The sequence below is a fragment of the Podarcis filfolensis genome, assembly GCF_964270895.1.
Source record: "Podarcis filfolensis genome assembly, chromosome: 5".
In the NCBI taxonomy this organism is placed as follows: domain Eukaryota; kingdom Metazoa; phylum Chordata; class Lepidosauria; order Squamata; family Lacertidae; genus Podarcis; species Podarcis filfolensis.
In genome coordinates, this window is record NC_139608.1 from 78,984,767 (window position 1) to 79,005,896 (window position 21,130).

The window sequence follows — 21,130 nt, forward strand, 5'->3', positions numbered from 1 at the left end:
GTTATCGTGTTGCCACCCTCCAAACTACTTGCTGAGGAGGCACGTGACGAAGGGCCTCAGATGATCACAGGGTCCTGGTTACTTCATATAAAGTCCTTGAGATTAAATCTAGTTCTTCGCACAGACCATATCCAGTGCTGTTTTTCTAGAAAAAGAGGTGCCAGAACTCACCATGAACGACTCCCTTGTTCTCTTATAATGGCAGTGGCACCCACCTGAGAGGCGCCGGAACTGAGTTCCTGCGAGTTAAGGCTGAAAAAAAGCCCTGATCATGTATCAATTACAACCTAGTACAGCACAGAAAAGCTGAAAATAGCACTGTAAAGGGGTGGAGACAGATTGAAAGAAATGGGGGGTGGGGAGAGCCATCACAAATGCTTGAGAATCCCTTTCCTCCAATGAAGTATTTTAAGTGAGACTCCAATTCCTCTAAAGGAAAAAGCACAGTGCTTTTCCTATGTGAACTGAAATTTAAAATACGCAGACCCAGCCTTCTGATGCAGGACAATCCAGCAAAAAAGGCATCAGCAAGATTGTGCACTTCAGAAGGTAGTAATATATTTTTGTTTCAAGAGGAAGTTGAATAGTTCTTACAACACTATAAGAAACAATTATGGGAGCCAACTTCAACATCTGATAGCTGGCAGGCAATTTCATTGTATTCTTTTCCATGCATGCTAAATACATTCTTATTTACATAAGCCTACCCAAATGTTTATAAAGTTTTAGTAAGTTTTAATTTGTTTTAGTCTAGTCTATTGTGGTTTGGACTTTCTATATGTTTTAAATTATGGTTGTATATTTTTTTTAGTGATAATCATATTGTTTTATCTTTTTTGTAAATGCTTTGAAGGCTTTTCCTGCAATTAAACAGCATATAAAAGGCATGTCCAACAGAAAGATTGTGATCTACTAGTAGATCATTGGCTTCCCCCAAAGAAGCTGAACAACTGCGGCTCCCCTAAAAAAAGCTCAACAATTTATCTCCTCCCTGAAAAAACCCCCAACATCTTTGACCTGAACCCCCCTAAAATGGGCCTTCTTCCTTTAAAAAAAAAAAGCAAAAGCTCAGTAACTTCAACCTAAACCCCCCCAAAGGGGGTAGATCACTGCCAGCTTTTAACTCTGTGAGTAGATTGCAGTCTCTTGGGAGTTGGCCACCCCTAGTATATAAAATTTAATAAACACACACATTTCTCATGGAAAGTGCAACAAAATCAGTTCTTTCTGGAAACAAGCAATCAAGGCATAAGCCACTTCTTTCATTGATACAAACCTTTTTCTTTATTTTTCACAGCTTCATCAAGTAAAGCTGGCAAAAAGTAATTGCAAGTCTATGACCACTCACATGGGTGTAAAACCCCACTGAATTCACAACTTAATCAAGATGCAAGTCACTAAAAATACAATGAGAATAAAAATAACAGACCAAAGGGAGGCTCCCTTTGTTTTGCAAATACCAATGACTTAGTTATAAAAGTCTGAAGTATGCATACTTTTACAAAAAGTGCACTACAAGTCACAGTCTGCCACCAGGAACAACAAGCAGACATAATTTGTCACAAAACAAACTCAAGAGCAAAAAATGCAGAATAAAAAAAATAAAAGTATTTGAACTGTAACATTTATTGCCTTAAATATAAAAAATATTTAAAAATGCATTTCTGGGTCATCATTTCCACATAAGAATATCTATATAAAATTCCTTCCCATCAGCTGTCTAACAACTTGGAAACGGCTTGTTTCCTCTGTTCTGCAGTCATGTGTTCACAGGCTTCTAAGACATTTGCCACAATTAAAGTCTGTTGAATTGTTTTGGCTTTCACCCAAATTCTCCCATTCATTCCTAAAACCAGTTCAAATGGATAAAGTTGTCCCAAATCTTGGATTATTTCACACTCCGGAGCTAAGAGTCTGCAATCAAAATAAAATGTGAAGGGAAGAAAAGTCAATATATGGCTCTGGTAAACTGTTCATACTTCAAGATTAAGACCTCAATTCTTACAAAGCTACATTTTTTTCTTTAGGACCTACCCAAATCAGAGCAAGTGTTGGGATGCTTTTTTAAAAAAAGGATTTTGCTGAAAAAGTAACCTGCAATTTCACAGGCCCACTCATTTTGGGACTTGGGAGATGCCCATTATCAGGTTATATCTCACTAAGATGAGGTGGTATGAAACATTTTCATGGGACTGTCACTCTTTAGATTGCTGGTCAAGAGGGCTAGGGGCAGAGTGAGAAACTGCATGACTGACTGATAAATTAACGTATTATTTGTGCAACAAAAACATGCCAGGGAGAAAAGTTCTTCCTTGGCTTTCTTCCCAAACATTTTAGTTTTGTATATGCAAAGAATCTTCAAGAAAAACATAACCTCTCACATCTAAAGCACTAAAGTCCTGGAAGAGTACAGGACCAATACAGAAGTCTGTACTGATTAGTAGTCTTCAGTTATTACATCTTTTTTTTTTAGTTACGTCAATTTTGGCATGCAATTAAAATGCCAAAGTGATATTAATCCTAGTTCACATATAACAGTTGCACTGCCAAGCATGTAATTTGCTTTTGCAATCTAAGCTAGAACTTCCAAGCTCAAAATACTTGATTAGAAATCTGTCACACTTACTTTCTTATTAGGCCTAATGACACCTTGAATAAGAAACCATCTTGTCCAATGATTCCCATTCCATTTGCTCGGCCACTGCTGTCAATACAGACCATCTCAGGTTCCATATCTTTATTGGCAACAATGAACTGTCCATAAATAAGGTCTCCCACCTAAGAAAAAAAAATACATAAATAGATGAAATGGTTCTGAATGTGTAACTCTTATGAAAGGTATCGTGTTCAACTTTTATACATTTATATCCAGTTAGCTTCGCCACACAAGAATGTTTCTATATTCATCTGAAATGTGGGAGGGTATGTTACATTATAAATGAAGTTTTTTTTTAAAGAAATCATTTTACCAGGGATGTAGTTGCTTGCTGTTCTCATTAAACAGAGCAACAAAAGTCTGTGAGATGTGGTATTGGCACGTCGGTCAACTGACATAAAATATTGTCTAACAACAAAAGACATCCGATCTTAAGTGTCAATAGTCCAGCAGTAAAAGGAAGATGCAACATCAGACTCTTAACTGTCCAACACTGATTTTAAAAGGAACCCAAACAGGCAAAGCCTCTTCCTACTATTCTTGGTTATCTAAGCATGACAATGAGTAATTTGCTACCACATGCATATTCCAAAGATCAGGAGCTCTTGTCATAAATTGACAGATGGAGGAGCAACATGCAAAGGAATTTAAACTCTTTGCTCATGGTGTACGTGATCTCCTTCAACATGTTCACACAAGAGATGTACTGATAAAACACTGTGACTAAAGGAGAGGTATTGACTCAATATTACCATTGTGAATAATCAGCACAAGCTTAACAACATAATCCTGTCTGTTGCAGTAAATCACACTGAACTCAACGAGGCTCTCACGAAATTGTGTATAGAATGTAGCTTTAGGGAATCAATGCTGTCAGTCATGTTCAGACTCCTCACCTGCACGTTTGGCCTGTTTCTTTTGGTTGCGCCTTCAAATGCCAAGTAGGATAGAGATGCTTGCTCACTTCCCCCAACATCCACTTTGAATATGTCCCCAGCTTTGGTGGTCACTATGCCAATCACATGGTCTCCCTTGACTGGAACATACTAGTCATGAAAATAATTTGGGAGCAAGGGAGGAAAGTAATTTTAAATATGCAGATTGCTTTAGCCTTCAAAACAAGCAAGAATGTTGATATTACACAGTATGCTCCTCAAACACAATCCATCATCACAATCCACTTAGCGTAGCAGCAGAATGACCAAGAATGGGCAAAGTGGACACACTGTTCTCTGCAGGAGCCCGTATGTTTGTGCTAAACTATGGTTTACCTTGGTGCAGCATGTGATCCAAACCATTCTGCCCACATATACACACACACAAAATTTGGGCATAAGACCTTACAGTGTTGTCATAAGGTATATGGAGATGAAGTATAGGGTATTCTTAAAAGGTTCATACTACACTTCATCCAATTTCACTCTGCATCTTGAGAGAGGACAGTGAATCGCTAAAATCGTGTTTATTATACATAGTGACTAACATCATGATTAAATAAAAACACAGCAAAATGCTTGGTTTCCCACTCTCTTGGGCTGCTCTGACATGAATCAAAGGACACTGTAGCCAAAGTGGGTTCATACAGAAAACCGCTTCCAGAAAGTGCTTAATATCTGTTCTAGCTGAAAAGGGGTTCAAAGAAGTTATGCTCCAAGTTGTGGGGTATCAAGATTATACAGATCTCCTCCCTGAGGTGTTATTGGATGAGGTTAACATTTTTAATATAAAACAAAAAACAAAAAAAACAGTGCTGTGCAAAACAACAGCACCTTTTTTGGGTAAACTGCTTTGACTGTTATTGCAGTTTTACAATTCTTATGAAACAAATAACGTAGTTGTTATGAAACCAGTCCTTCTCCCCACCTTCCTTAATAATTGGGAATGTATTTATTTGGCATACCGTCCTTCACCCGTAGATCTCAGGGCGGTTCAAGACATTAATGACTGTCTGGAATCCTGTTTGCAGTGCGACTGGATAAGGCACCGTTTTTAATTAAATTTTTCAAAACCTAAAAATTCCAGTACTATACAAAAGATCTTTTTTTTTTGGTAACCCACTCTGTTGTTGTTGCTTAAAAAAGAACCATTCTACAGAATAAATAAATGAAAACGTGGCCAGAAAAAGCTCGCCTCCCTGCCTCCTCCCTGTGAAATAACGGCGTGGAATCCCCGACGGGGCGCCCGCCAACCGCCACCCCGCCACGCATGCGCTGTTTCCCAGTCCGCCACTTCCGTCGTCCCGCCCCGCCTTACCCGCCTCTGCTGAGAGTCCACCCAATAGGTTCCCCCGGAGCCACTTCCGCCGCCGCGGTAGCGCAGCAGCCCGCACTTGGCGACCAGAAGCCCGTCCCCGCCGCGCCTCAGCCCGGGCCCGCAAACCAGTCGCCCTTTCTGAGGGCCTCCGGTGGCCAAGCACAGCCTCTCGCTGTCCGCCTCGGCGTGGCCCGGCAGGAACAAGGCGTCCCCCGGCAGCACCACCTGCCCTACAAGCTCCTCAGCCGAGCGTGCCATGACGCCACAAAACAGCCCGCTTGCTCCTGCTTTTCCTGCGCATGCGGGAACAAGGGCCTTCTCGCGCATGCGCAGGCGATTCCCTCCGCCGTCTCTCTCTGCCCTTCATCCTTTGCCAGGATCGCCGATGGACTCCTGCCACTATAGAGATAGAATGGGTCAGAGAGGCACTCGCTTCCTGGCATCCTTTCCCACGGGATCATCGAATTTTAGACTTGGAAGGGATCCCCGCTGGTCATCCAGTCGAACCCCCTGCAATGCAGGAATCTCAACTAAAGCATTCATGGCAGGTGGCCACCCGGTCGTCACAGAATTATAGAGTTGGAAGGGACCCCGAAGGTCATCTACAAAATTGAGCTACTGTTTCTCCTTTGTTGATTAGGAAGGGATCCCCCAGGGTCATCTAGTCCAACCCCGTTGCAATGCAGGAATTTCAACGGAAGCATCAAGGGCACATGGTCGTTTTGCAGTGTAGGAAGAGTGAGAGTGCCATGTGACTGACTGCATGCATGCATGCATGCATGCAAAAGAAGCAAAACTGGGGGGTGGTATTTGTGTGTGGGATGTCTCTTAGGCACAACACTTGCTGATTTGCTATCAGGCCCTGTTCGAGGTGTTGCTGTTAGCATGCAAAGCCCTTAACAACTTGGGATCAGTTTAGCTGTGAGTTCGTCGTACGCTCACTCAACCGCTTCAGTTTGTGGAACTGGCGCTGCTACAAGTGGTGCCATATAATACCTGTTCTGCACTGGTAAGAAATCCATCTTCTAATATGGCAGCACCTATGCTATGGAACTCACTGCCTATTGACACCAGGCAGGCACTTTCACTGTACCCTTTTGGGCACCTACTAAAAACGTTTTGTTTAGACAAGCATCCGCTGTATGTAAAGTATTGATGTGTGTTTTAATCTAGTTTTAATTTATCACTGATCTTGTCTCAGATATTTTAATTACCTCTGTAAATATTCCTTTCTAGCTTCAACTTTCTAATTTAACAGCGAATGAGATAAAAGACCACAATGATTCGTCTCCTGGTTTCCAAAGCTATGGCGACACCATCTGGTAGTTAGTGAAGACACAAAGATATATGACAACCGCCATTGAGTTTTCAAGAAGCACAGTAAAGTAGCTGAGTAAGTCCATCATGTACATCTCAAGAGTAATAAAGTCTTGAAAAAGTGTCATCAAAACTGACAGATCTAGACCTGAAGTTTATTTGCATGACCTTTTCCCTAATATGAAAATGTCAAAGTTTAAAGGACTCTTGCGGTTTAGTTCTACTGAAATCAACAACTGTAGTAGAAACACCTTGATCATCCACCCCAGAACACTGCAAGTTAGAGAAAGGGAAGAATCTAAACCAACTCAGAAGCTGCTGCTTTCATTTTTTGGTCACAGTCCTATGCACAACATCTTGTGAGAAAGTCCTGCTGAACTCAGTGGGACTTAATTCTGAGTAAACATGGTTAGGATTGCACTGTTACTCCAAATTCAGCTCTTGACTGGATTTGGATTCCTCATCTGGAGTGGCTTCTTCATCTTCCGTGTCATCTTCTGTTTCTGTATCATGTTCATTCTGATTTACTTCATCATGTTCCAACCGGCTTTCACCTCCGTCATCCATCATCTCCTGCGGAATCCAATTAAAATCTTCATCCATGGTTATCTCTGTCAAGCCTGCCTGGAGAGTTGTGCTCGTATTCTCTTCCCCAGGTGTCTCACCCAATTCAGCCTTTACAACACTGATGTAACCTTGATCCAATTTGTCTTCTAAGGTTTCTTTCTTTGACTCAGCAGTAGTTTCATGTTTTTCTGGAATCCTCACATCCTTCTCTTCTGTTCTCTTCTGTTAATACAAATCAACATCATATACATGAGCACAGGGACATACAACACCATGAAAATTCTCCTTTTGAAATCAGTTATAATAATTTATCATTTATACCCCGCCCATCTGGCTGGGTTTCCCTAGCCACTCTCGGGGACTTCCAAGAAAATATTAAAAATACAATTTATTATTTTGTAACAAAAATATTTAATAAATAATAAAATGTTCATAATAACTCAACTTCAGCCAAGGTAGTCTTTGGCCATAAGGATCTTCACTGAGTCCTCAAGCCAGCGTGGCATATGCTGGACTGTTTGGGCAAGGAAGAATGCCTTCCCAGAGAGGCAGTACTTTTTTACAACCCAATAAAGAATACTCTCTTATAAATAAAGTAAGAAAACAAAGTTCTTATCTAGTGAACCTTCTGTTCTTCTGAATACAGGCATTCCACCCACCCACTGACTCAAATGTTCACTTCCTCTCTCCTTATATTGGTGGTTCTCCCGCTGATGATTGATTTCACACTTATAGTTTCCATTTGTTTTTGTTTTTCCTGTTTCAGGGTGATCCAACAGTGTTGTTGCATTTCTGCGTATGTTGCAGATGTTTCCATTTTTAAGTTAAGTTGGAGATCAATAGGTAGCTACTCCCACTTTACAGGAAGTGGCCTTTCAACCTTGCCTTTCCAACCCCCAAGGTCGGACCTTACCCAAAATGGAACAGCCTATCTGCAAAAACAAAAGTACACTAGATGAGAGCTTTGGTTATTTTTCCCTCCTGAACTGTACCTCTTCAGACTGCAGTTAGCAAGACTGCATGTTTGAATGTCTCTAATAAAATTACCCTCCTGGCATGTCAAACGCTACAACATTGGGGAGAATATGTGCAGGGTGCTTGGTATATACAGTGGTAAACTCTCCTTTAGGGAAGCAACATCATGAGGCCACAGTGGCTTTTTTTCTCTCCTTCAGGGAGGCAACATCATCATGAGGTCACAGTGGCTTTTTTCTCTCCTTCAGGGAGGCAGCATCATCATGAGGTCACAGTGGCCAGCCTCTCTCCTTCCGGGAGGCAGCATCATCATGAGGTCACAGTGGCCAGCCTCCCTCCTTCCAGGAGGCAGCATCATCATCAGGTCACAATGGCTAGCCTCTCTCCTTTAAGGAGGAAACATCATCATCAGGTCACAGTGGCTTTTTTCTCTCCTTCAGGAAGACAGCATCATCATGAGGTCACAGCGTCTTTTTTTCTCCTTCAGCGAGGCAGCATCAGCATGAGGTCACAGGGTGAAGGAGAGAGGCGAGTGGAGCATAGTCTGGAGAGGAGACTTTAATTTCAAGACCTACATCTCTCCTCATCCAAAACTAATGTTATTCTTCATTATGATATTTTAAACTATTAGGATCTTGACGCACCAATTAATTCCCTCTCTCTTCCAGTTTATTTTATTCATCTGATTTCATGCATTGACCACAGCTTTAGATTTTAGACTCACACAATATGCTCAGATTCTTCCCTTTGACCCAAGGTTCCCAGATGGAAGTGAAAAATGTCCATAAAAAAATAATGGAGAAATTGATGATTTCATTAGAGCTATAACTGGCAAGCCACACAACACCTGACTCCAAGCAATCGAAATAGGAAAGACAAAGGAGCTCCTGTCTTAAGTGTTCACCGAGAATCCAGAATTTCTTTCCCCAGCAATTAGTTACTCTGTTTTCTTATCTCGGTTCCCACATTTTTGAAAGGTCACAGTTCGTGGAAGATCATAGAGCAGTTATTTTATTTAAAAAGAAAGGTTTTTCATTTACACCCTTTTATACTTCTGCATACCTGGGTATATAGAAACTACTCCCTTATTTTTTGGTGGCCTCATTTTACTCTTAGACTGAAAAACTCAACCACCCAATTTCATTATTAAAAGGCAATTCTGAGACAATAAACCCACATACGTGTTGTTACTCACTTCATTTATATGATTTTTGTCAGTTTCTTCAATACTCTGCAGAATTGGTACTCCATCCTTCCCAGATAACTCTGCAATTGTCTTCTTGGATTGCTGCTCTTTAATGATCTTTATAAAAAAAAATATGTGATTTAGCTAATTAAAACAAATGACTGATGGTGTCTCAGCCACTCATCATTTAAAACCCAATAGCCATTCACTACAATGGTATTACTGGCTTATTTTGGGCCCTCTGCTGTCATTACAGATCATCTCACCTATTCATATGGTAAACTTAGAAAAGGGTTTCAGACCTGCTGCTGTTTTTCAAATTTCTTGGCAACCAGGAGCTCTTCTGCTTTTAGCTTTTCTATCCTCTTCGCTTCTGCAAGGGCTTCTTCATGCTCACGTTCCAGCTTGGCCCTCTCTACCCTCCTCTAAAAAAAGCACAAAGTATTGGGGAAATGCACAAAGGATTAATGGAAACCCTGTCTGCTTGATGCTAACTTTCTTCAGTGTTTTCTTTTAAATTAAGAAGAGATGCATTACCTTTTCTTCTTCATTTAATCTGTTCTTGTAGTTGTAAATAAAGTGTGCCAGGAAATCGATTGGGTCCGCAGGCCGACGGTCCGCTGCTTCCGCAAGTCCCTCAGCCAAACATCTTCCTATGCGTTCCTTGAGGTATTTGACATCCATCCCCATCTTCTGCCAAGCTCTGCATGGATATGGTACATTGGGTGAACTCTTGCCAGATCACATCCCTTCCTTCCAAGTTAATAAAATCAATGTTCCGGAAATAATCCCCAAGATCCTGCACTCTAATCACGTTTCTTTACCTTCTGCCTTTGCCAACGTCCTCCCTGCACTTTCTTACATCTCAGCTGTATTTCCAAAGCATACTTTGCTTTCTGCAGCGAATGAAAACATTTTTATTATTTATTAAAATTGTAATATATATATGGGTATAGATAGTTAGCAGGGACAAGGGTGGCGCTGTGGGTTAAACCACAGAGCCTAGGACTTGCCGATCAGAAGGTCGGCGGTTCGAATCCCCGCGACGGGGTGAACTCCCGTTGCTCAGTCCCTGCTCCTGCCAACCTAGCAGTTTGAAAGCACATCAAAGTGCAAGTAGATAAATAGGTATCGCTCCGTCGGGAAGGTAAACGGCGTTTCTGTGCGCTGCTCTGGTTCGCCAGAAGCAGCTTAGTCATGCTGGCCACATGACCTGGAAGCTGTACGCCGCTCCCTCGGCCAATAAAGTGAGATGAGCGCCGCAACCCCAGAGTCGGCCACGACTGGACCTAATGGTCTGGGGTCCCTTTACCTTTATAGATAGTTACTGGAGCTAAACCAGTTGGATCATTTACATACACCATTAGGGACAAGCAACTGCCCTGCCGATGCACCTCTGCATGCACAGGAGGGATGCCAGAAGGGGCCTCCCACAAATCCAATGGGAGATAAATACAGTGGTACCTCGGGTTAAGTACTTAATTCGTTCTGGAGGTCCGTTCTTAACCTGAAACTGTTTTTAACCTGAGGTACCACTTTAGCTAATGGGGCCTCCTGCTGCCGCTGCACCGCCGGAACACAATTTCTGTTCTCATCCTGAAGCAAAGTTCTTAACCCGAGGTACTATTTCTGGATTAGTGGAGTCTGTAACCTGAAGTGTCTGTGACCCGAGGTACCACTGTATATGCAAAGGGAGCAGGAAAAAGAGAAAAGACCAGTTACTTAATATTTGCATAGCACAATGATCACATCATCTTGGCGATCCTGACAGCCCTTCACAGGAACTATGGCTACACTCATTTGGTGGCGCATGCGACTCTTAATCTCAGGGCTGTGGGTTCGAGCCCCACCTTGGGCAAAAGATTCCTGCATTGCAGGGGGGTGGATTAGATGACCTTCGGGGCCCCTTCCAACTCCATGATTGAGTCTGTGATTCTATTAACACCCCTGATCATTCCTTTTCCAAAGACTCGGTAAGAAACAGCGATTGCTAGCTGGTGGGTGCCCCAAAGATTGGGGCACGCCGAACAAAGCCTTACCTTTTACGGGACCAAAGTGAGCAAAAGTTTTAAAACTTTGCAAGGAAGCCTTTTGCAACCCAGCCAATTAAATAAACCCTTTATATTAAAAGTCTACTTAAAAATTAATAAAGAAAAAAAATGTGTCCCAGGTACAGAATTTTTTAATTTTTTAGGTAGCTTTATAAATGACATTTATACTACTACCCCCTCCAAAGTAAATAAATAAATATGCACCGTACCACTAGCCAGCCAAGCGCCCCCTGCGAATCCGCTTAAGTTTCGCCGGTCTGCACTCTGCCTTATGGGGCCCGATCGCGGGGGTTCGGGTTCTCCGTCGCCTAGCAACCAGGACGCCTTACTCGGCACAGCCCTGCCCACGAGGCGGCGCAGTACGTCCACAAGCGTCTCGGCTGCGCGCGCACGTGCTGCTGCTGCCGCCTCATTGGCTTAATCGCCGTACGCCTACTGTTTCCGTCTCCCGGCATCACAAGAGATAGGAAAGGGAGGTTAAAAAGAAGAGAAGCCCGGCTGCTGTCGTCTTCAGGGTCCCGTTACGTCTCCCTGCCTGCAGCAGAGAGATAGGAAAGGAGAGAGAGAGAGAATCTCTTGCTGCTCTTGTCGGGATATCCTGTTTTGTGCATTATTACCGTGGAAACAGAAAAGCACATTAGCTGGTTGTACATGAGAGGGACATAGGAGGAGATAGCAGAGCCCAATTCTCCAGGACTGGAAGGCGCTGCTGTGCAAGAAGAGTTCGAGCTTGAACCCAACTGCGCAGCACGATTTTTGAAATGGTTAATTTTTTAATAACATTTTTGGTTCTTGAAAGTATTTACGACTCGCTCTTCATTCAAAAGTGCCAGGGTGGAAATGTACACAGTGTAAATTTGACTTTATATATATATATATATATATATATATATATATATATATATATATATAAAACACAGCCAAAAACTTAAAACAAAATATAGACTTCAGTTACAAATAAAACCAGCACCCGCAGCAGAAATTCAAATGCCAATACATCTTACCCATTCCCAGATGCCTGGGTTGTAAGCCAGAAGGCATTGTCTGTGTACTATTTCAGTCTATAGCTTTTACGTATTAGAATCAGAATTGTAGAGTCAGAAGGGACCCTGAGGATCATCTAGTCCAACCCCCTGCTATGTAGTAATATGCAGCTGTGCCATTCAAGGATCGAACCTGCAACCTCAGCGTTATCAGCACTAACCAGCTGAGTTACACATTGAGAACCTGAATTGAAAAGTAACTAACAGATAATTCAGGGCTTTTTTCTGGGGGGGAGTAGGGGGACACATACCCCTAAACAGTTTGTGAATCTAAGTTTGGCTTCATTGATGGGCAGTATTCCAATATGAGTAGGAAAATGAGAGTACCCTTAAACATTTTTTTTAGGGGAAAAATCACTGACTAAATACAATGTGCAATTACCCTGAATTGAGCTCCAGTGTATCCATTTAGGGCTTACTCCATGGTATGTTAAACTTGCAACTTAAGGCAGCAGCCTTATGTGCATACACTTGTAAACAGCATTGGATAAAGTTGTGTTTATCGCTCAGTAACCATGCACAGGATTGGGCTGTAACGTTTGAGGCCAGGGACATTTAATGCAAAATAGTGATTAAAAGCATTTGGCCCAGCTCCACTTGAGAGTAATCACTATTCTAGGATTTCTAAAGAAGAGTGCAGTACAAAAGCCTGCACAAACTTGCATGAGAAAGAAATGTGGTGGTAGAACACTCCTCACAGATTGCTGTGGAAGTCCACCAGCTATTTCTGAACATCTGTATTTGTGAACACTTGGTGTGCCCAGCAGAAGTTGTATCACTTCTGTATGTGTCCCCTTCCTTCTTTGGTGTTGTTGCATGTCACTCCAGTCTTCGAGCAGTGCAAGATAACAGGTGTTCCCCCGGGGTTCATGTTTCCTTTTGGAATGAAGCACAGCAGAGACTATGGTGTCTTTATGATATATGGGTTTTTCACACTGAGCCTACAATCCCAGCCTCATCACCCTTTTTTCTCCCATAACTGCAGCCTTGGACTCAAACAGACATCAAACAGTGCTCTCTGACACTTTCTCCACCTTGCTGCCTTACTTCTAGGTCCTATCACTGCTCTGAAACTTTCTACTCTAAACCCTGACTTTATCTGTTGAGAGAAGGACCCCTACCCACCTGCTGTCTTGCACCAAACCCCTTAATCCCCCTTAATGGCTTGTCACACAGGCTATCACCCTCACTAGGAGGCTAGCTTGGCTATTCCATGAATTGGAAGCCTTGATTAAATTCTAGCACTTGGATCCAGGGATTAGAGGGGTCTGGTACCCAGTTTAACAGCCTAAACAGTGTGTATGATTCCTACCTTTTTGTTGTAGCTGCTAATTGGCTAAGGGAACCACCTAGCTGTATAAACTGGAAGCTGAAATTAGCATTAATTTTTTGATAGATGCTTGTATAATGTGGGTCAAAACAAGTACGTGTCATTTCTTGTTCCAAGTGGAATACTGATGTGTTTACCTTAGTGGAAAGGAAAGGAATAAAAGGGTTTTTTAACCTGTCTTTCAAAGGTGGAGGTTTGTTTTTAAAAGCATTCCTTTTCTGAATACAGTAATGTTCAAGCTTATAAATTACCCACATTAATACAGATATCCAAATATAAAGTAATGCAGTGTAAACATTTCAACTTCATATATTCCTTTTTCCAATTGATAACAATAAAAAACACAAAGAAATACTATCTATCCAAGAAGGAAGGAGATACAGAATCTTCAGGGAGATAGCAGCATAGGGCTAGAACACTGGTCCGTTGCTAGGATACCAAACAGCAGCATCCAGACTTAACTGTTTCCATCTTTGGATACACACAGAGCTTATTCTTCTAGACAAGAGTGAAGAAAATACCAGTAAGGGTTTGGTCACCCTTGCATCAGGAACAAAGTTCTCCTCTTCATATGAGTGTGAGTTGTCTTTTAGTAAGTACTCTTTCCATGTTCTTAAGTAGTAGATATCAAATGGCAGTTTAGTACCTACTTAGTTTGAATAGGCTCTGGAATCTGCATTGAGCTAATTCAACTGAAGGTCAGTTTACACATCAGTGTGGTTGGATTACCTACCATGGGCCTGATCCATCCCAAAGTCTGGCTTCTGTTCTGTTCTGTGGCTCCTGTTCATTTTCACGGGGCTTATGCAGAAGGATTTCAGGGGTGGATAGCACTAACCTGAAACAAACTCTTAGGAATTGCAGCCTTTAAGTTCTACAGAGCAAGCCTTTAATCATAGATTTCCACCCAGGTCAAAGCTAGCTATTAATATATTGGTTTCTTTAAATATCTTGGCAACTTTTAAAACTGGTAAAGGTTGTCAAAGCAGCTTACATTTCTGTTTGTTAAATTACTGTAATGTACATCTATTATTCAAAATGTTTTCCTCCTCCTCCCACTGCTTGCCACCATTTTTAGATCCAAAAGGACTAATTGCCGTCACAGATACTTGGAGAACTGAAAATGGAGACTGCATATCTCAAAAAATGCCTAGGCAGATGCTTGGCAGAGGGCCTTGCCGAGGTGGCAGAACGTCGGCCAGCAGACCCAATCCTGTACTTGGCATGGTGGATTTATAAATATCGAAAAAATATGGATGATGCACTTCACGTGAGTCCTCTGCTTCTACACTTAATATTGTCAGGCTCTTCAAATATTAAATGCTAATGCTGGTTATTATATTAGGGGAACAATCTTGTGTGTGTTAAGTGAAAACACAAGTATCGGCTTTGCATCATTTGATGCTTGCTGAATGGCCAGTTGATAATCCTAGAGCCATGAATGAGATAACACATACTTTCAGGGCAGGAGCTAAAATTACTTCGTTCCCATTCCTTGTCCTGGCATTCCTGTTATTAAATTAAAGGTGTTCACTACTGCCATTGTTAATAACGCTTGAGCAGAGCTTTACACCATAGAGATGTCAATGCCCCTTTCTGCAGCTAGAGAGAGTCCTAAACAAGCAAAATTTTCAATTTCTTAAATTTTAATTTATTAATATTATTATTAGGCTAGGAACTGCACTCCTGCTTGCTCTGCTTGCATATTTGTAAGCAGACAAGATATTACTGTAAAGTCCAGATACTTTTGCTTAGCAATAGATCTGAGCCTCTCATTTTCTGTCGCCTGAACTTTTTGCTGCTCAGAGATGTGAAACTCCGTATCTCCTTTTCTGTTTTCTCTTATGCTGCCTTTTTAAAAAAAAAACCCAATCATTTCCAGAGGAAACTGGAAAGGGAAGATCTGGAGCGAGAGCGTGAGGAGGCCAAAAGAGAACTGGAAATGATCGAAAGAATGAAGGAAGAAGAACTTTTGTTTCAGCAGAAGCTTGAAGAAGAGCGGCAGGTAGGGTAGAGCAACCAAACAAACAGAGAAACAGTCAAAAAGCCCAAGCTGTGTGTGAGTGCTTCCAGAAGGGGGCATTATTATAAAGATCTGATTCCCCCCCCCCACATTCCTGAGGACCAGGGGGTAACCGGATCCTTCCATTGCATGAACAGAAGAGCATTGTGCCTGCAACAAGGGATTCTTTTGAATGTTCTGAGGTCATACATTGATAATTTTTGAGAGTTCATATATCTCAGAGATGAATTAAAAGACACCAGCAGGGTTTGTAATGTTTGGGCAGAAATGCACTTTTGCACTAGCCAATGCAATTTCATTTAATACACCTGTATAAGTCTGCTGAGAAGTAAATTTGGCTGAGTTCGGTAGGCTTTACTTCGCAGTACCTGTGTATAGGATTGCAGCCTTTGTGTGCACCATGTGTGGATGGGCGGATATTTTTCCTTTGGCTGATCTCTAATCTCAACCCACAATTCATAAAGCAAAGCCAACTGGTCCTTTTTAAATGATATAAACTATTTATTCATACATAGGTGTGGGGAACTACATATTCATACATAGGTGTGGGGGGAACTTTTGATTAAACATGGAACAAAGGCATAAGATTTTAAATTTTTCTGTGACCATAAAGCAAGGAAGTGCAAAATTATATGATTTCTACTTTCATTGAGCAATCTAAACTGAACACCAGGGAAGTTGGCTCAATTTGCACACAATGCTAAGTTGGCTGGTGGGTCTCATTTTTTTTTTAATGCCACCCCCCCACCTTCCATGCAAAAACTCCCTGCAAATCAAGAAGAAAGAAAGAAAAAGACTAGCACATCAAGGGAGAAATTCCTTTTCACCAACTTGTACTTTTGCATGATATGGCTGCAGGCACAAATGGAACGAGAACGGGAAGAACAAGAGAGATTAGAGAGAGAAAGAGAAGAAGAGCTTCTATTGGAGCAGAAACTACAAGCAGAGTTGGAGGTAGGATAAAATGTCATTGATGATCATTTCTATTTTGCATGCCAACACTCATCAAATAGCCGTCTCCCAAATTATGTTCCAGCAGCTTTGAATGGCTTGTTTCTCCTGTGATCTGGGTCCCCCCCCCAAGTGTTCTTGCTTCCTGCATTTGAAGTTTGGTGAGCATCTAGGTTAGGAGAGCCAAGCAAACCATGGTCAAGGATGAGTTTGCACATAAAGCCAAGCCATAGTTGTTTTCCCATCCTTTAAAACAGGACATGTGCAATAAGAATAAGGGCTGATAGCTGCTGGGCAGTGGAGCAGGGGGAAGTTACATGTCGCCAATTTATTTAAATTATTTCCGAAGAAGACATTTTTAGGCTTTCGTTGAAAAACAAGCAACCATCTAATCAGTCAGAATTGGCCTCTGCTGACTATGGTGGCTCGTTGTCTTAGTCACATTGCTCAGAGATTAGAGGGAGAAATTAAGTGGGTCTCAAGTGCTGCTGTGTGTCTCAAACAGGTCCCATTGGTTTCAATGAAATTTTTGTGCACAGGAGATACTACCCATTCAGCTCAATGGTCTGGGAAAGGAGCTGGGGAATGGCTTGCGCCTTGGTTTTCGTGTGCTTACATATTTACGGCTTCATTCAGCTGAATACATTGTAAAATCGCTTGGATTCGCCGTGGTATTGAAAATGGAATTTGCATTGTAGGCAAAGGCAGCTGCTGAGAAAGAGACACCGTCGAAAACCTTAGCTGAGCTGACCGACAAATATGGGGCTCCTCATCTGAGCAGAGTTGACGAGATAGATGAAATTGAACAATCTGACGTAAGTACGGCCAGATTCCTCTAAGGAGGCTACTAGCAGGACACGAAGGCAGGAGCCCTTTCCTGTTGCTCCTCTCCAGCAACTGGTTTGCATTGATATTTTACCTCTGAATATAGAAATCCCTTGGCGTTGTTGGTTTCATATGACCAACAGTCTTATTATCCTCTGTGAATTTTCCTAATCCCCTTTTACAGCTACTTAAGTAGTGACCACCATCTCCATATCCTCTGGAAGGAAGTTCTCATTCCCAGTGCATGATTCCATTGAGACCGTGAGCTACTGGTGTGACACTCATGCCAGGGTTTCTGGAATACTAGAGTGTGGGCAGAAAGCAAGGAGAGTGGTGCTGCTCACCTCTGCTCCTCTTCTGGGGCAGTGATTTTCAAGCATTTTGCCTCCGGAGGACCAATACTTGCACATGGTCTGGGTGAGTGGAGGGAGGAGATAACCTCAGTCTCATCCCTCCTGAAGTGGCAAAATGCAAGGATCCAGTAATGAGAGAATACTCTCTGGTGCCCGGGTTATTATAGGGCCAAACTAGATATGATGGCAGAAAATCTGCCACAAACACAACAAAAAAGCAAGGGGCATTATCTAGCTTTAATAATAAAGGGAGTGGTTGAATAAAGAGTATAGAGAGCTCTCCCCCTATCTGATGCTTACCTCCCTGAAATATACTCAGAGTCCTGCAGTGATTTCATGCTCTTTATTGCAGTTTGTAAAACAGTGATTGAATTGCCCCCCAAACCTCAGGCTTTTATATACATTATTTACGCAATGAGTCCCATCTGATTGGCTGATTCTGCTTCCTTCCTGGAGCCTGATTGGTCTTCTCCTGCAAGCCAATCAGTTGTTGTATTCTAGGATCCTACCTGCCTATTGTTCTAGGATCCAAACTTAGTACATAACATTCCCTGCAACGATCTCTCTAGGCAACTTTTCCCCAGTTGAACTCATTTCTGATATTAGAATAATGGAATCATAGAACTGGGAGGGACCCCAAGTGTCATCTGATAAATTCTAAGAAACACCCCCCTGAAATATTTGGGTTGAGTTTTTGTTCACTGAGTAGTCTGACAGCCATTTAAACACTTTTTTTTTTTTTTTGCTTTTTTCACAGATCATTTTAAAAGTTCCAGCAAGTGATAACTTTCTCTCTTTCTCCTCCTCTCTATTTTCTTGACTTCTAGCATGCACTGACTACAGTAGCTGAGACAGAGGAAGGAGAAGAGTCTCCTGTTTGAGAGATATCTTTCTCACCTGCAGCTGTTTATTCCAGAAACTTCAAGGGCTGTTACAGGTGTGGATGGCTGGTATCTGTTTTAGGGCTACTGATACAATGAATTAATGCAGCTAAAGAGCAAACTCCCACCACCAAGATATAAAATAAAAGCAAGTTGTATAAGGTAGTCCCTATTTACTTACTGGATGAGGTGGTGCCTTCATGTACAATATAACCCAATCACTAGTTGGGAATAAACAGAACTAAGAGCCCAACAGCAAGACCTGGTTCAAGTTAGGATGGTCCTCTCTGTTGTATTGGCAGTGAGCTTGTGCCCAAGGTTGCCATGTCATAGACTTCCAAACACTGCCTCTCTGGGGAAGACCAGAGAGAGCAGAAGCAGAGCGGATTCTAATAGGTCAGGAGTCATGACTGGCACTGACAGAATCTACATCAGGCATCCCCAAACTCGGCCCTCCAAATGCTTTTGGGACTACATTTCCCATCATCCCTGACCACTGGTCCTGTTAGCTAGGGATGATGGCAGTTGTAGTCCCAAAACATCTGGAGGGCTGAGTTTGGGGATGCCTGAATTCCACATGGTCACTCATGGGTGGAATAAGACAGGTTTGTGGGTGGAATCAATAACAACAAACGTTGACTAGAGACACTCTGAAATTCATCTCTTAACACAGGCATCAGCATAAAGCCATGTTTTTATCATATTTTGTGCCATTTGGACCCCAACATTTCAGGTGTGCACCTGGGGAATTTGCATTCCCTAATGGGACTCCAGTTGGCTTCCTTTGCTGTGAAATTCTGAAATAAAACAAGACACATGTACACAGAAGACACCAAAAACAGAAGAGTTGCCCCTTTTATATTAGTAACAAAATAGGTGGAGTATGGTTTTTATTTTTATTTTAGGATTATATGATTATATTGGGATGAAGTGGTGTTGCTGTTTGAAAAATATGTCCAGATATGTGGATTTCTCCCTCTCCCTCCCCCTCAAATGGTTCTTGCAGGTTTATTTAGCTAAACCTGAGACCCCTTACGCAGGCACTGAAAGAATGCGTTGATAGTAATACGCTCCTCACAGCTGTTGCCATCCTACTAGTCAGGATGAAAACAGATATGAGGCCCAAAATAAGGTCAAACTGAATTAAGCAGTGTAACTAGATGGGCTCCTCTCAAAGCTGGAATTCTCTGTGTGCGTATCCACACACTAAATGGAAGTTACACATAAACTTGTTCTTTATTAAGAGCCTGCATTGCAGAAGCATATGTGTATCGAGCAAACCTTAGCCAATGCAGTTGTGACTTTCTTTCCCATGTGTTGAACACTTAGGATTTTATTTGCACCGCAGTTAAATAATAGGCCACTTTTCCTACCTTGGGCAAGTGGCTGCCATCAACGCAGAGTGGGGTAGTAAGGTTAGCCCTTTGCCCAGCTCACATCCATATAATTGGATGCTACATGTAATACCAGGCATGGGGAATTTACCAGGTTTCATGTTATGGGCATGTGAATATTGAGCTTTATAAACCTACACGTAAGTTAGACATTCTGTCCGACCCATGGAGGTGAGGTGAACCTAGGGAGTGAGGCAGGCATGTCCCAAAGCAAAACAGGCAGACAGGATTCGGCTGCCCCTTAGTACCGCGATTCTACCCACTTTGCAGACATGTGCAAAGAGCTACAGTACAACCACAATGAAGCAAATGGCCTGAGAATATCCAAATGCAGTTGGCTAACCAAATAATGCATCAACACAGATTATGTTTATTTGTATGTCATATTTCCATTATAGTAAAGGTAAAGGGACCCCTGACCATTAGGTCCAGTTGTGACCGACTTTGGGGTTGCGGCGCTCATCTCGCTTTATTGGGCGAGGGAGCCAGCGTACAGCTTCTGGGTCATGTGGCCAGCATGACTAAGCTGCTTCTGGCAAGCCAGAGCAGCACACGGAAACGCCGTTTACCTTCCCGCCGGAGTGGTACCTATTTATCTACTTGCACTTTTGATGTGCTTTTGAACTGCTAGGTTGGCAGGAGCAGGGACCGAGCAACGGGCGCTCACCCCGTCGCGGGGATTCGAACCGCCGACCTTCTGATCGGCAAGTCCTAGGCTCTGTGGTTTAACCCACAGTGCCACCCGGGTCCATTATATTATGCCCCAAATAGCTCACATATTCATAATCATCATACCAGTGAGTGCAACAAAAATCTATTCATAAAACATTGCGCGGAGCAATACAAGCTAACCTAATCAAACAGCTGTAGATGTAGAACAAGTACTTCCTAGTTTATCTGTGCAAGGAAACGATGAACCAAATGTGTTTTTTGGGATCGGTGCCATTTTGAATTAAACTTCCTAATATGTCAATACAGTGGTACCTCGGGTTAAGTAATTAATTCGATCCGGACGTCTGTTCTTAACCTGAAACTGTTCTTAACCTGAAGCACCACTTTAGCTAATGGGGCTTCCTTCTCCTGCTGCTGCTGCACCGCCGGAGCACGATTTCTGTTCTCATCCTGAAGCAAAGTTCTTAACCCAAGGTACTATTTCTGGGTTAGCGGAGTCTGTAACCTAAAGCGTATGTAACCTGAAGCGTCTGTAACCTGAGGTACCACTGTATAGAGAAATCTGGATAACGTAGACGGAAAAAAGACCTCGTTGCTACAGCTACACAATGGCTCCAATTGTGTATTTTTCATGTTTGATGGAGAGTCCGGAG

General features: G+C 42.3%; 3 protein-coding genes across 9 annotated transcripts; 1 reads left to right on the plus strand and 2 right to left on the minus strand.

Moving 5' to 3' along the window:
- Positions 1-1,257: 1,257 nt before the first annotated feature.
- EXOSC3 (exosome component 3) lies at positions 1,258-5,205 on the minus strand. 2 transcript variants are annotated; one of them, XR_014548312.1, is made up of 5 exons: positions 4,910-5,202; positions 3,553-3,702; positions 2,627-2,778; positions 1,379-1,914; positions 1,258-1,334 (listed from the first exon to the last, which is right to left on the minus strand). XR_014548312.1 is itself a non-coding variant. In XM_083614844.1 (4 exons), the coding sequence occupies exons 1-4, from the start codon at positions 5,165-5,167 to the stop codon at positions 1,713-1,715; spliced, it is 762 nt and encodes a 253-aa protein (XP_083470970.1). In that variant the 5' UTR covers positions 5,168-5,205; the 3' UTR covers positions 1,258-1,712. The 2 variants fall into 2 exon arrangements, 1 of the variants encoding a protein (XP_083470970.1); XM_083614844.1 differs by having other exon boundaries at positions 1,258-1,914; positions 4,910-5,205.
- Positions 5,206-6,366: 1,161 nt separating this feature from the next.
- Positions 6,367-20,807, minus strand: LOC310762960 (uncharacterized protein). 5 transcript variants are annotated; one of them, XM_083614859.1, is made up of 6 exons: positions 11,215-11,780; positions 9,779-9,850; positions 9,492-9,657; positions 9,257-9,379; positions 8,964-9,071; positions 6,367-7,015 (listed from the first exon to the last, which is right to left on the minus strand). In XM_083614859.1, exons 3-6 carry the CDS (start codon positions 9,642-9,644, stop codon positions 6,650-6,652), a joined length of 750 nt encoding a protein of 249 aa, XP_083470985.1. In that variant the 5' UTR covers positions 9,645-9,657; positions 9,779-9,850; positions 11,215-11,780; the 3' UTR covers positions 6,367-6,649. The 5 variants fall into 5 exon arrangements, with proteins under 5 accessions (XP_083470985.1, XP_083470987.1, XP_083470986.1 ...); XM_083614861.1 differs by lacking the exons at positions 9,779-9,850; positions 11,215-11,780 and adding an exon at positions 20,790-20,807 and having other exon boundaries at positions 9,492-9,655; XM_083614860.1 differs by lacking the exon at positions 9,779-9,850.
- LOC310762971 (DPY30 domain-containing protein 1-like) lies at positions 12,911-18,576 on the plus strand. Of its 2 annotated transcripts, none has more exons than XM_083614885.1 (6): positions 12,911-13,970; positions 14,457-14,648; positions 15,261-15,383; positions 16,260-16,355; positions 17,051-17,167; positions 18,358-18,576. In XM_083614885.1, exons 2-6 carry the CDS (start codon positions 14,502-14,504, stop codon positions 18,409-18,411), a joined length of 537 nt encoding a protein of 178 aa, XP_083471011.1. In that variant the 5' UTR covers positions 12,911-13,970; positions 14,457-14,501; the 3' UTR covers positions 18,412-18,576. The 2 variants fall into 2 exon arrangements, with proteins under 2 accessions (XP_083471011.1, XP_083471010.1); XM_083614884.1 differs by having other exon boundaries at positions 13,797-13,955.
- Positions 20,808-21,130: the final 323 nt, after the last annotated feature.